This window comes from Stereum hirsutum (genome assembly GCF_000264905.1).
Source record: "Stereum hirsutum FP-91666 SS1 unplaced genomic scaffold STEHIscaffold_17, whole genome shotgun sequence".
NCBI classification, from domain to species: Eukaryota; Fungi; Basidiomycota; class Agaricomycetes; order Russulales; family Stereaceae; genus Stereum; species Stereum hirsutum.
In genome coordinates this window covers 14,440-27,355 of record NW_006763147.1, presented here as the reverse complement: position 1 = coordinate 27,355, position 12,916 = coordinate 14,440, and the positions used below count along the sequence as shown (strand labels likewise).

The window sequence follows — 12,916 nt, the reverse complement described above, 5'->3', positions numbered from 1 at the left end:
AATAGCATCTCAGCTTGACTCAAAAAAAGATTTTTCAGCATGCGCATGCATCAAGGGGGAATTGAACCCCCGGCGGGTCGATATGACACAATTATGCTTTCGAAACATGATGGCAACGACCCAGGTTACCACTACCCCATTGATGCGTGTCTTTGTTCGATTGTGGTACAATTTATCGACATGCAAGGAAGTAGATAGGATAAAGACACAATGGTCGAGAGCCGGGCCATAGAGTCAATTGCCGTGTGCCTCTGGAAGAATATGTGGAAGGTGGCCGAGTAACTGAACAAGAAGATACAAACGTAAGCTGCGAACGATACGGAGTTTCCCTAGAAGCGACAACGAAAAAAACAACATGAAAGAGCTAAGAAGACTTTCGAGTGCATCAAGGGGGAATTGAACCCCCGGCGGGTCGAAACACGCTTTGTTGGCTCTGGAATGGCAACGACCCAGGTTACCACTACCCCATTGATGCTCTATATGGTTGAGTTGTAATTCGATCAGTCCAATCCGGGGAGGAGTGCGTTATGTGGCATGTGGACCGAGCGGGCGGGCTGAGGTGAGCTCAGGGTAAGGAATCGAGGAACGAGGAATGAGGAGGAACAAATCTGCAACGCCAAAACGCGACAGATTCCATCTGAATGGTACACAAGATACACAAGGAGATCGAGATACAAACAAGAGAAAGAAAAGCATACATCAAGGTTCATCTATCCTTCCGTTCCGTTCCGTTCCAAAAAAATCCTACACTCATCGCATCATCATGTTCGTTAAGATCATAAAGCCACCCAGCTTCCTCCCCACCATGCCATCTTACACCCTTTCTCACGATACTCCCATCTCCTCAAGTAATCGATGGAGAGCCTCAGAAATCATCCCCCTCCCCGCCATCCTCCTCGTCCCAATCGACCGCCTCGAGCGCCTGCTCCCCCTCTTTATGCAGGTCCGCAAGGCCAGTGAGTTCCTCGAGGTATCCCGTCTCGTTGAACGCGCGGAGGAGCATGTCGAAGCCTTTGGATTCGTATTCTTTGAGGACCTATGATCATATTTCCCACGTTGCACCATGGTCAGTCCGTCAGTTCACTCCCGGAACAGGAATAAGAAAGAAACAAAGAATAAGGCAGGAGACGAGATGGGGAAGGTGGACTGCAAAAAGAGACAGAAAATACGCACCGTCTCGCTACACCCCGTACACCTCCCATACGCCGCCCCCACAATCGGCATATTCCTAAAACTCTGCGCGAGGAACCCTCTTAGTTGATGCGGCACCTGTCCCAGCACGCCGTTGTTGGCGTCGGCGTTTATGGTGTTCGAGTTGTCGGAGCGGGAGGAGGCGGAGGTGGCGGGTGGGGGTGGGGCGTGGATGCTGTTACGGTACGAGGTGTATGAGGACATCAGTATCGTCAGTGGGGGTGCAGAATGGGAGGCGGTGGTATGGATTTGAGAATGAGAAGCGAGGGTCGGGATCGGGATGTGGGAGGTGAGGTGAGAGGTGAAGAAGGAAGAACGTACCCCGCAGGATGCTGTATCATCGACACCAAAAGCTCGACGGCCGTGCTCGCGGCGATACTAGCCAGCCCCGGCCTCGTCACCGTACACATCTGATCGAGCGTCCTATCCGTCAAGCTCTACTCGCATCAACCAACAAACACGCCAAAACAGAACCACGTTCACAACAGAGACGACCACGATCATGGCGGAGACGACGGGTTAGTAAAGTCGACAAGAGGAGGGGAGGGATGTGTGGAGGACGAGCGACTCACGTCCGCAGGCGCAACAATATCATTACAATAATAACACCCCAGCCTCTCCGGCGTGTTGGCACCCCCACTCGTCTTCTCAGGTGTAGGCGCAGGCGTACGCGCTCCATGTCTCATAACAAGGTATGTGTCGAACCCCAGCGCCGCATTGAGCACCATCTGCCTCATCCCAAAATCCATCGATCAGCAAAACGAGACAGGCAAAAACTCGCCATGGTGGAAGAAAAAGACAAGGCAAGAAGAAGCCAGACACGCACCTTGCCCTTCGCGCTCCCTAAAACAGTAGGCAACCACCGACTCTCCCTGCTGTCCATCAAAAGGAACACCGCGTCGTGTTCGTCCACGAGCTTTTCGAGCTTTGCGACGTCGGCTTTGCATTGGGCGATAGAATTAGCGGAGGGTGGGATCGGGTGTCCGGGCATGGGGATGGAGAGGGTGTGGCCTGTTGCGTTCTGAGATTGTCATCGTCGAAGTACCGAACACAGAACGCAGAACAGGTGAACCGTCAGTCAACCAATTACGAAACGGTGAATAGGGTCTTGCAAATGTTCGGGAAAGCGAAAGCGAAAGGTGATAGAAAGAAGCTCACAACCCCCGGGAAAATCTTCTTCAACCTCGCCGCCGCACACTCCGCCTTGGGCTTCCCGCCATCCACACAGTCTTCGAATTCGAACAGCGGCTGGCGGACCGGATTCGAGAACGAGACGCGGCCGGAGTCGACGAGGGTGATGGTGCGGATGCCCCAGCCCTGTTATTTTTTGAGTTGTGTTGATGTGGTGTGTTGGTGCAGTGAGCGGGGGAAGTGAAGGATGAAGGGAGGAGGGATACGGATGAAGAGGGATGGTGTACGCATATATACCGCCCACCGCAGAGCACGAACAAATATCGAACAAAAAAAAAGAGAGTAAAACATCAGCCGTTCATCCCCAATCAACCCACATCACACGTTCGGAGCGCGCTGGGTTCGATTCGACACGCACCATCAACGTCCTAGCCACATAACACCCCAACGTCCCCGCGCCAAGTAACAAACACCGCGTGCCCGCGATCTTGTCCAGATCGAGCTCGGGCAGGATGCGCCAGCGCATCAGTTTGAGGTTGAGGTCGACTGCTTGGTCTGCGAGGCTGTGAGTTTTTTTGGGGGTTGTTTGGATGGGATGGCAGGGAGGGAGGGTTAGAGGAGATAAAGAGACGTCAGCAAGCATATAGATAAAAAGCCGGACTGAAGAATATCGACAAATAACACAGAAAAAGAGGGAGCATTCGAACGAACACATCGCCGAATAATCGAAAGTAAGGCTACGCGTTGAATGTGCAGCGTGAAGCAAAGGCATGCGATCCCGGAAAGTCGACGCTCCTTTCCAACATCATCGAACAGAGCAAGCACAGCGATGAAATATGACAAGCGAAGGAAAGCCTCCACGGGAGGAGAGAAAAGAAGGCGAAAAACAAGAAACCTACCGCTTCGGATCCATCATCGGCGCCAAATCCGCCATCCTTGCTCCCATCTTATCCTGCACGTTCCTTTCCCAACCTACCGCGCCCGGTTTCTGTGTCTCGCTCACTGCACTCTCGGGTGGACCGGCGTGGAGGATGCCGAATCTGGAATTTTCGGGAGGAAGGATAAGATAATAGGCGGATTAGTTCAGAGTGAGGGTAACATAGGGTATGGTGGATGTGGGATGCGAGCGTGTAGATTGATAGAGACGGAGAGAGCCATTATTGAGAAGGATGTAAGGTCAGGAATGCGAGGAGATGAGGAGACTGTGGATTGATGAAGAGACTGAGACCGAACGTGAACGGACCTAGATTTCCATTCCTTCTTGCCATCTACACCAACGGCGAAATCGAAATCGAAATCGGACGATAAACAAGGACGAACAATGCATCAGCTCATGATTCCAACATCCAAACAACACATCCCATCCCAGAAATAAGACTGATTCAACCGATTAAACACACGTACCTTCCCCAACATGCGGGACTTCCCCATCCCTCCAGCATAATATTCTCAATGCTCCTGCATCCCCAACAATAAAAAAAACGAACGTCCCAACAGCCAACGAAAAGATACGAGTTAATCAGTATGTCGTCAAAATCCACACAGACTGCGTATGTGTGTCCCCGCGTACGATCATATAAGTGTGACTTACCGGACGTAGCAGCGGGATACCAAGCCCTCAACGCAGCGAGGAGGTTGCGGAGCGGCCAACCTGGGTTTTGCGGGTGCGGGGAGGGATCTATGAATGCGATCGTGCGCTGTGTGTGGTTTGGTTGGGTGAGCGAGGTGGGTGAGGGGGTATGAAAAGGGAAGGGTGAGTGTTGGGAGGGGGATGAGGTGGAGGAGGAACGTTAGCGTGGTAGGAACGGACATTGCGACAAAAAGATAACGAAGGTTTGAATTATGTAGAGTAGCGAATGAACGCAGGGAAACGGAAACGAAAGCGGGAAAAGAAAAAAGAAAGAAAGAAAACGACGTACATCCTCATTCGCCACACCCTCAAAGAACGAAGCCCACTCCTCCACCGGTGCTATCTCCACCCCTCCCTTCGTCTTCGAAGGCTTGACGAGGAAGAATGCCTTCGTGGGCGTCGTACCCGCCAACCGTGCGTGTATCGAGCTCATCTAAATCACACATCAATACTCCTCCTCTATACATCCATGCTCATGCTGGAGGTGGACAACGAGATACAGGTGAAAATAGAGAAAGAGAACGCACCTCCGCATCCCCCAACGCCCTCTCCTCGCCAGCCCCAACCCACTCCCCCTCGACCTCCCACGCCGGTTTCGCAGTGAACGCAGGGAAGGCGAACCAGTAGTAATATTTGTATTTCTTGAGATCGGCGAAGGTGATGACGAGAAAGTGGGTGAGGAGGGAGGTGGAGCGGGTGGTGAGGATGGAGTTCCAGATCTATGGTTCGTTTTATATGTCAGCATGCAGGAGGGAGAAGGGATAGGGGAAGTGGCGCGCCACCGGTAAGCAGGATGACTGACCTCGTCGGCGGCCTGATTGAACAAAGCGTGTTTATCCGCATTCTTGAACTCCTCGATCGTATTATAATTCTTCAACGTCCCACTCGCAGCCACCGTTCCCGGGCCCAAACTAATCACCAATCGCCTTCCCATCAGCTCTCCTCTCTTCACTCCCTCGCTCACTTCTTTCACCCCAGGAGAGAACGAACGTACCTCTTTCCAAAATCCCCCTCAAATCCCTCACCCCCAACACTCAAATTACACCCCAGCGCCACATCCTGCCCTGTATTCCGATCCCGAATCGTCTTGCCGGTGCTGTATGAGCCTGTCAGCGGCACAGAAGCGTCCGAGAGGTGGAGGACGTCGAGTTTGACACGGGTGAGTTCGTGCCAGAGGGTGGGATGCACGAGGGAGGAGAAGGGCTGGAATTTGACTATGGGCATCGTTCCTTCTATAAGTTCCTTATGTTCTTTGATGAGCGTAGTTGGTGTGAAGTCGAGTGAGGGGTATATGTCAACGAGATGAAGGAGAAAGTAAAGATGATTTCGAGGGCGGAGGGTATTGCTTTGATCGTGATTAGCTTACACGAATTATCTTATCTTATCTCCTTTCCGAATGCCTCAGGGGCTGATCCGGACGTTTGCGGTGGCCTTCCACCTTCCACCTCCTCCTCGTCGTAACCGTGACCGAACTGCATTTTTGGGCACTGTTTCCATCGCAAGGGGAAACCAACTGGACATCTTGGGCTCTGTTACAATCGTAGTACTGTACAGGGGCGCTCTATGGCAAACATCAGCGAGCTGAGATAAAAGCCTCTCGTCGAATGATGACGATGCTCTCTCGATACCCTCTGACCGCACTTGAAACTCGGCCTCTCAAACTAAAGCTGAAGCTCAACCGACCATGGCCCAGGTTTAGGCTACCTCTCACTCGTAGACTACATCTTCTCTCCCTTTCCAATAACAACAACCCACTTTCCCCTCGCATACGTCCGCCTCACTCCCGACCCAGCCCACATCGTCATCTCTCCACCTCCCTTGAATCCATAACCACCCCCTCCCTTGACCCCATAACCACAACCCCCTCAACCCCCCTTCTCCTAACGATCCTCCTCGGCCTCCCCCTCGCTCTCTGGACATACAAATGTCTCATGATGTACATATTTCAGAGGAAGATTATATATATGGGGTATGCGCCTATTGGGGCGAGGCGGGAGAGGTTGGCTGGGCGGTCTGATGGGGAGAGATTGGCTGGGCGGTTTGATGGGGAAGGCACTGGTGGTGGGGGTGGTGAGATGGGTGGAATGGGTGGGACAGGTGAAGTCGTGCAAGTACCGAAGGGCGTGGAGGTCGAGGAGGTTAGGATACCGAGTGGGAAGGGCGGGATGTTGAGTGGGATTGTGGTCAGGAAGGAGGGAGAGATGGATGATAATAGTATGGATGCGGGAAGAACGGTGATTGTGTATTTTCAGGGTACGTGCTCGCGCTCCTCACTCATCATTTTACCTTCGCTCACTGAATCCCGTCTGTACATACACTGATACAGGCAACGCCGGCTCCCCCCTGCACCGCCTTCCCCTCTTTCACTCCCTCCTCACTTCCTTCCCTTCCTCTTCCCGCTCTTCCTCTACCACCTCCTCCTCCCAACCTCATGCACCTGCACCACCACCACCAATCATCCTCGCCGTCGCCCCCCGTTCGTACTGGACGTCCGTCGCACCTCCGTTCTCACCCTACTTTCCCTTCTTTAAATCCGGGCCAAGTCAAGACGGTCTCATAGAGGATTACACAGCCGTCCTGCGGTACGCTTCCGAGCGGTGGGCAGACAAAGGGGAAGGGGTGAGGATTGTGGTATGGGGACATAGTCTGGGCGCGAGCGTCGCGGTGTGTACGTTGTCTTCGATCTCGGCGTGCACGGATGTTAGTATGCGTGGTCCGGCAGATTCATCGTCGTCGCAGCGTTCCTCAGGCTTGTCCTCGGCGCCGAATCCGACGTCTTCATTAGATGTCGATCCCCACCCTCGCGCCTACACCCGCTTCACAGCCCTAATCCTCGAAAATCCCTTTCTCTCCATCCCACACATGCTCCGTGCGCTCTATCCACAGAAATGGCTGCCTTATCATTATATGGGAGGTTTGGTGTGGGATACGTGGGATGTGGAGGGGGTCGTTAGGCGTTTAGTCACAAGGCAACAGGAGAGGATGGAGGGTGCTTCGGGTGCGGATGATCTGGGCGTGGAGAAGGCGGTGGAGGTGGAAGTGAGGAAGGAGTGTGAGGAGATGGTGAAAGAGAACGTGAAGGTGGCAGAACGAAGCTTGTTGGAAGCTTTATTGCCGGATATGATGGTCCTCCTGAGCGAGAAAGATGAATTGGTGCCCAATGAGCAGGGGAGGCAGATATGGGAGGATACGGCGCCGTTTCGTTCACTTTCACTTTCACGTTCACGTACATGTTCGAGCTCTGGCTCTCAACATGACCGCTCTGGGTCTGATCGCGTAACGGGTACAAAGGGTGGAGTCGATGCTCGGGTTGGAGTGGATGATGCAGATATGGACGGCGATGGTGGGCTGGCAAGACTCGTAGTGATCGAGAAAGCGCTGCATGAGGATGCGTGGAAGTATAGACGGTGGGGCGTCGAGATGAGGAGGTATATACGGGATGTGGAGCAGAAGGGGAGATTGGTACGGGGAAGTAGGAAGCAGTAGGGAAGTAGAAATTGATGATAAGTGCGTTCCTTCCGTCGTGTCGCTGTTTTGAATTTTATTCTCTGCGATGAAGCTGAACCTGGTTCTGGCGCATGTCAACTGCAGCCAGACTGGGTCGTTCAATCGTTCAGGCTCTCGCTCCCATCATTGCCTTGCATGTTTAACATAAGCCGTCCATCCCGTTCGGAGTAAGGCATCAATGGGGTAGTGGTAACCTGGGTCGTTGCCATTCGAAGAGTGCTATGCAACCGCGTTTCGACCCGCCGGGGGTTCAATTCCCCCTTGATGCATGATGATATGTGTCACTTTTTTTTTTGGTTTGTTCTGTTTTGTTCTGATGTTTTGTTTAAGTGTCTGCGTAGACTCGGACTTGGAATGGACGTCATACCCACTTTTTTCGAGTTACAAGGATCAGCACTGAGTTGATTCATCAACCGGATTACGATCACGACGATTCGTGGTTTTGAGTACTGACAATTCTTTACCAGTAAGTACTCAAGTTCTTTGCCTTTCTTCCATCCCAGTTTGCTGAATTTCTTGCTTTCTTGGGCTCCCATATTAGAGCATAACTCATATCCTATATCATAGCAGTATCCGTCGCAGGAGTACTTACACCAGGCACGCGAAATCCACTCTATCATTTTCCCGAGAACTATGAGATCTAATGCGTGGGCCAAGCGTAATCTTGGATTTTTATTCTTGACCAATCATGGTTACGGCATTCATGGCGTCTGTTACCTCCACTTCGTACTCTCTATATCTTTCTGCGTTCTGATAATAACACCTTATCTACCTATCACTCCTATCAACTTACTTCAAGCCTCTAGCCTCAGACGAGCTCGGCGACCTCTAAGTACCTTCCATCCCAGTAGCGTTCCGTGACCTTGCGGTTTTTAAACTTGCGAACGCTCTCGGCCCCCAACCCAATTTTCATGATGCAGAGGCCCCCGAGTCATCCGTCGGATAAGCTGCTACTCGACAAATAACACCCTTGGATAAACAAACCACTTCTGACCGCAATCACTTCTAGGGTCATCATCAAAGCACTGTTATTATAGTCACAGACAATATAGAAAGAAGCTCATGAAATGATGTCAGAACTCGACACGAATTTTGGGCATGACGAGCAGTGAAGGATTATATGCCCAAGGTATGAAGATGCCGATGACTAATCCCACCAAGATGGCCATGCATAGCTGCTTGTATTCTACGGCGTTCAAGGTGTCAGCACAGATTTAATATCAACAAGGTATAGCTACGTACGGGTCCAAGTCCGGTCGAGGGCTAACTGCTCAGTCATCATAGTTGGCACCTGAGATGTGGTGACAGGGTCTACAGCAAGTCATTGACAGAGGATGGTTTATAAAGACGTCATAAATCGAGATAATGATTTAGCAGACTACGTACCCTTGTACGTGAAGTCTGCAGGCGTAGATGCCGTTTCGGAGACTTCTGAATCTGCGTGCTGAGCCCGGCTTTCGACATTACCACCATTCAAGTTTGAGAGAGATGTTACATCCGACCCGTCGAGAGCCTGTGTCTTCGAGGCCGCTTGAACCTCCGGATCAGAGCCACTGTCTGTATTCATTGATGTTAGTCTTCATAGCTCAACGGAGGCGGCAAAACACCTACTTTCGGTTATTGTTATCTTCGACTGGCGGAGGATATTCTTATCAGTTTCTCCACTCACGTCTTCATCCACAACCACGAGGGCATTACGAGACTCGACATTCGAGGTCGCGACGTCGAGGTCATCAACTAGACATCCCATAGTCAAGGAAGTGAGAGATCGCCAGGAACACTGCTCCTCACCTTGAAGACTAGTAGCCCTTAAAGAAAAGTTTGTTGCTTCGATCTCAGCATCCCCGCTACAAACAACATTGGCGCTTTTCGCTTCTGAGTCTTTACCAGAAGAATCGGATGCTGGAGCAGAGAAGTTTGAGGTAGCGGCGTCCGATTCTGTCCCTACATTTGGAGAATGGTATCAGTATCATATAAGCTCGACGAATCATGTTCTAAGCTATATACCATCGCCATCTTCATCCTCAACTGATTCCCTAGATTGGGAGTCGTTCACTAGGATGTGAATGTCAATATGTTGAATACTGCTTGGCGGAACGTGGACTACATACCTTCGATAATCTTTGGCGTGTAGTCAGGATTGAGCTCGAGGATAGGAAATCCCATCGCCTTCGCCATTTCGTCGCTGTCGGGGTCGAATCCGCATGATTTGTGCATCTGATGAAGGGCACTTAAGTGTGACGGAGTCCAAAACGAAAGCGTCATTCCCGGCTCAATGGTCAAGTCACTTGGTTTCAAGTCCCAAGCATCCAGATACCGCCCGAGCTCTTCGGCGGACCAACGTGCGCGCCCGTTAGGATCTGACGACCAATAGATCTCCGGTACGGTAAGCGTTGTGGTACCGTCCTTGCGGAGATCGACAGTGACATCTCCCACGAAGACATACACCTTTGGCCTCGAACCCGTGTCGTCTTCATTCTGGGACATGAAAGTATCGGCCAAGCCAAGCGAATCGGGCGCCCTGTCAATTTTGCGTCGCGGTCGGAACTTCAGCCAGAAGTCCACCTGTTCCACTGTGCCTCAGGTTGAGTGTTTCTCCACCTATATATTTCTGATAGTTGTTGGACGTACCAAGATATAGATCGGAAGACGAAATGTCTGCAAGTGAAGCCAGCCGGTGAATCTGCGAGAGCAATATGTTGTATCGTGGTAAGAGCAATTGATCCGAATTTGCGCTCAGTACTAAGGCGTGTGGTGACGAGACCTTGAACCTATACCGTACATGTAATGACTCAGTATTATTACATTCCGGAAAACATTGTTTTGCTACCGGTTATAGCCTTTCAATCGAGATAATGTTTCGCCACCACGATACAGTTTCCATCGGAATCTCATCCGTCCCTCCTTTATATTGGAACCAAGACGCAGTGGGACTTGGGTAACCGTCTTGAAGGGTTCATCACTGTAGTTCCTAATTTGTATACAGCCATAATAGGTAAAACCAGTTTCATAGTATTCGCCGGTAAGATGAAAGGATTTGTATTTGGCCCAAGTGTACTCCTCATATCGGAGTGCCGCCATGTAATCGTAGAACTTGGATAGGAGTGACAATCGTGATTCCCTGGAGAGTGATCTCGATCCGGAAGCAAGTGGGATCTCGAAGTTTGAGGATGGCAGGGTGTCATTCAAAAAAACTCCATCTATATAAAACATACCGCTGGAGTGCTGCACTTTCTGGTTATCTGAAGATTCATTCTGCGAAGAGAGCATATATAGATACCTACCACTGGTTTGATGACTTGTCGGGAAGCCAATATATGCCCGTTTGAACATGATACAGGCAAGCATAGATAAGCTTGAACCTGCTTGCCCGCATCAGTAATTTAGTTAGACCCAAGGGATCCAACTTTTGAAGCTTACAACTTGGTAAGAATTCCTGATACAGTGACCTTCCAAACTCTGAAAGGAACCAGTTAAAACCCGATCGTCAAACCTTAGTCCACTTGATACGAGATGGGGCCGACATACCTTTATATCGACTCTCTGATGAATAGTTGAGCAAGCAGCATGCTACTGAAGTGATGCGCACACACTCACTATGCGGTATTCAGCGATCAAACGATCCATATCAGAAGGTAAGCTCACGAGATATTGCCAGAGCCCGCAAGTGGTGTCTGTCGACTATTCAGACAACAATCATCGGAATACTTCAATGGTTCACTCACCGTCATGAAAGACGATGGTCTGAATATCAGGAAGAACGGCGAAGACTTGCGCTATGTTGGGGTGCCTACCATTGAAGCATGAATAACGCCATTGAAGTACAGGGATGAGGAGTCCTTACATTGCACTCCCGTAGAAGTCGAGATCATTGTCGAACATCTGTACTGCATTGAGATCGTAGACGATGACGAGCATTGAGAAAGTACACACAGCCTTGGAACCCAGTCCCTCATACTTATGTGCCATCCTATCCCGTTCCTGACCACAAACATATACCACCCAATCGACGAATTCGACAGAATGCTGGACAGGCTGCTCTCCGAAAAACCGCTCGTGACGTCGTTGCCGTTTCGTTCGTCTCGGCGTGGAAGAGTTCCGACTCGTTCGTGTGGCTATTACAGCATTACTCCACGGTTCAGGTTCTATCTGTCGTCGGATATACAGATCTCCTCTTTGTATAACCTTGAACTATGGCAATCGTTCGTGAGCTCAAACACAGAGCATGCAACGTGATCTCTTACCTGCCCTCGGTAATAAACATCAGTCGATCCTATACGGTGATCCAACCTCAAGAACCCTTCTCGTAGTTCATCTTTGATCTCGGGAATGCAGAAGCGCGTCTCGATAGAAGCCCTTAGCTATAAATAAAATTACCGTGAGTGTTGTGGGGATGCTGCAAATATTGTACAATATATGTTGTAAAACTGTGACTAACCGTGAGCTGCTGTGAGATTTGTCCTAATCTCTCCTTGTATTGCACGATATTATCGGCGATAGAGTTCGATCTCAAGTACCGCATTGCCCAGTTCTTTTGATCACGGTTTGCTTTGGCGTTGAGGTCGTTCAGCATGGTGGTCAGTGTGCTACATGAATATTCAGATGAGTCGCTAGCAAGTCGCTAGCGTTCGGACGTGGACGATGATTAGAGAATGGAGCGTACTCGGTGAAGTCGATGCATAACCGCTTGAATGCAACGTCTCGAACTGATGCGACCGAGCTTGAGGATTGTACAGTATACCCAACAGTTGCCTCACGGAGAATAACAACGAAATCCACGATGGAAGTAACCAAGGTCTTGAGGGCTTCGGCATTTTTCAATGTGGTCTGACATCATTCCATCAGTGAGCATCTCCCACAAATCTCCCATCGACATTGATGACATGACCATTATGGCTGACCTTAAGCGTCCTGAGGAGTTTGAGTACGATCTCAGCAGGCGCTGAAATCCACGGTATCGATGCAGCGCTCAATATGGTCGAGATGCCGCCGACGGTGGAGATGAGCAAATCGAGCCAGTCTATTTCGGGGACCTCTAGAGCTTGGGAGCGCCGGCGAGTGGGCGAAGACATGACTGAGAACTAGCAAGAATACAGACAGACAATTTCGAGGAGGAAGGCCTTGCGGGAGATAGTTGGTGGGTAGCAAAGAAGGTGGTGAACGAGAATCTCGGATGTCTTCTGGCCTTTTATAGGTCTATCGCACATGGGTGACCCTGCTCGTTCCCGTGATACAATGATATCCCTTGGCCATGAAAACAGGCTGATGGGCGATTGCACCCTTTATCTGCTTGGCGCTAACTGCCAGGTGGGAACAACGCATCGAGGACACAGGAAACATGCTTCTGACGTCAAAGCGTTCTGAGCACTGCCCACTAGGGGTATGCAAGGGGTATGCATGTCATGGCTGTGTCCGATAGTCTCGAGCTCCCTCGCATACGAAGACGGCTCTGATTAA

General features: G+C 50.7%; 3 protein-coding genes and 3 non-coding genes across 6 annotated transcripts; 2 read left to right on the top strand and 4 right to left on the bottom strand.

Annotated features, from left to right (window-relative positions):
• Positions 1 to 46: 46 nt before the first annotated feature.
• On the bottom strand, positions 47 to 146 carry STEHIDRAFT_t247. The gene has a single exon. It is a non-coding gene; the product is annotated as a tRNA-Gly (tRNA).
• Positions 147 to 381: 235 nt separating this feature from the next.
• Positions 382 to 475, bottom strand: STEHIDRAFT_t246. Its single transcript has one exon. It is a non-coding gene; the product is annotated as a tRNA-Gly (tRNA).
• Positions 476 to 614: 139 nt separating this feature from the next.
• STEHIDRAFT_85627 (E1-like protein-activating) lies at positions 615 to 5,238 on the bottom strand. The gene is made up of 15 exons (XM_007309128.1): positions 4,947 to 5,238; positions 4,755 to 4,863; positions 4,480 to 4,671; positions 4,242 to 4,385; positions 3,914 to 4,019; positions 3,727 to 3,780; positions 3,566 to 3,590; positions 3,222 to 3,362; positions 2,741 to 2,885; positions 2,350 to 2,508; positions 2,018 to 2,212; positions 1,764 to 1,919; positions 1,513 to 1,628; positions 1,174 to 1,366; positions 615 to 1,036 (listed from the first exon to the last, which is right to left on the bottom strand). Exons 1-15 carry the CDS (start codon positions 5,174 to 5,176, stop codon positions 866 to 868), a joined length of 2,136 nt encoding a protein of 711 aa, XP_007309190.1. The 5' UTR covers positions 5,177 to 5,238; the 3' UTR covers positions 615 to 865.
• Positions 5,239 to 5,434: 196 nt separating this feature from the next.
• STEHIDRAFT_171736 (uncharacterized protein) lies at positions 5,435 to 7,438 on the top strand (the record flags this gene model as incomplete). Its single annotated transcript, XM_007309127.1, has 2 exons — positions 5,435 to 6,205; positions 6,279 to 7,438. The coding sequence occupies exons 1-2, from the start codon at positions 5,557 to 5,559 to the stop codon at positions 7,436 to 7,438; spliced, it is 1,809 nt and encodes a 602-aa protein (XP_007309189.1). The 5' UTR covers positions 5,435 to 5,556.
• Positions 7,439 to 7,631: 193 nt separating this feature from the next.
• Positions 7,632 to 7,728, top strand: STEHIDRAFT_t252. Its single transcript has one exon. It is a non-coding gene; the product is annotated as a tRNA-Gly (tRNA).
• Positions 7,729 to 8,532: 804 nt separating this feature from the next.
• On the bottom strand, positions 8,533 to 12,531 carry STEHIDRAFT_161534 (uncharacterized protein; the record flags this gene model as incomplete). The annotated part of the gene is made up of 16 exons (XM_007309126.1): positions 8,533 to 8,645; positions 8,702 to 8,770; positions 8,846 to 9,016; positions 9,071 to 9,196; positions 9,251 to 9,403; positions 9,467 to 9,514; positions 9,571 to 10,032; positions 10,091 to 10,142; positions 10,988 to 11,002; positions 11,057 to 11,133; positions 11,185 to 11,249; positions 11,304 to 11,650; positions 11,704 to 11,820; positions 11,898 to 12,045; positions 12,123 to 12,286; positions 12,361 to 12,531. 16 exons carry the CDS (start codon positions 12,529 to 12,531, stop codon positions 8,533 to 8,535), a joined length of 2,298 nt encoding a protein of 765 aa, XP_007309188.1.
• Between the last annotated feature and the right edge of the window lie 385 nt (positions 12,532 to 12,916).

What these genes read in the sequence shown, in the direction of transcription:
- STEHIDRAFT_85627 (XM_007309128.1), bottom strand. Translation starts at nt 5,176, where the DNA reads ATGCCCATAGTCAAATTCCAGCCCTTCTCCTCCCTCGTGCATCCCACC. An exon ending in GAGGGGGATTTTGGAAAGAG is followed by an intron (nt 4,864 to 4,946) that starts GTACGTTCGTTC and finishes ATTGGTGATTAG; the next exon opens with TTTGGGCCCGGGAACGGTGG. An exon ending in TCAATCAGGCCGCCGACGAG is followed by an intron (nt 4,672 to 4,754) that starts GTCAGTCATCCT and finishes AACGAACCATAG; the next exon opens with ATCTGGAACTCCATCCTCAC.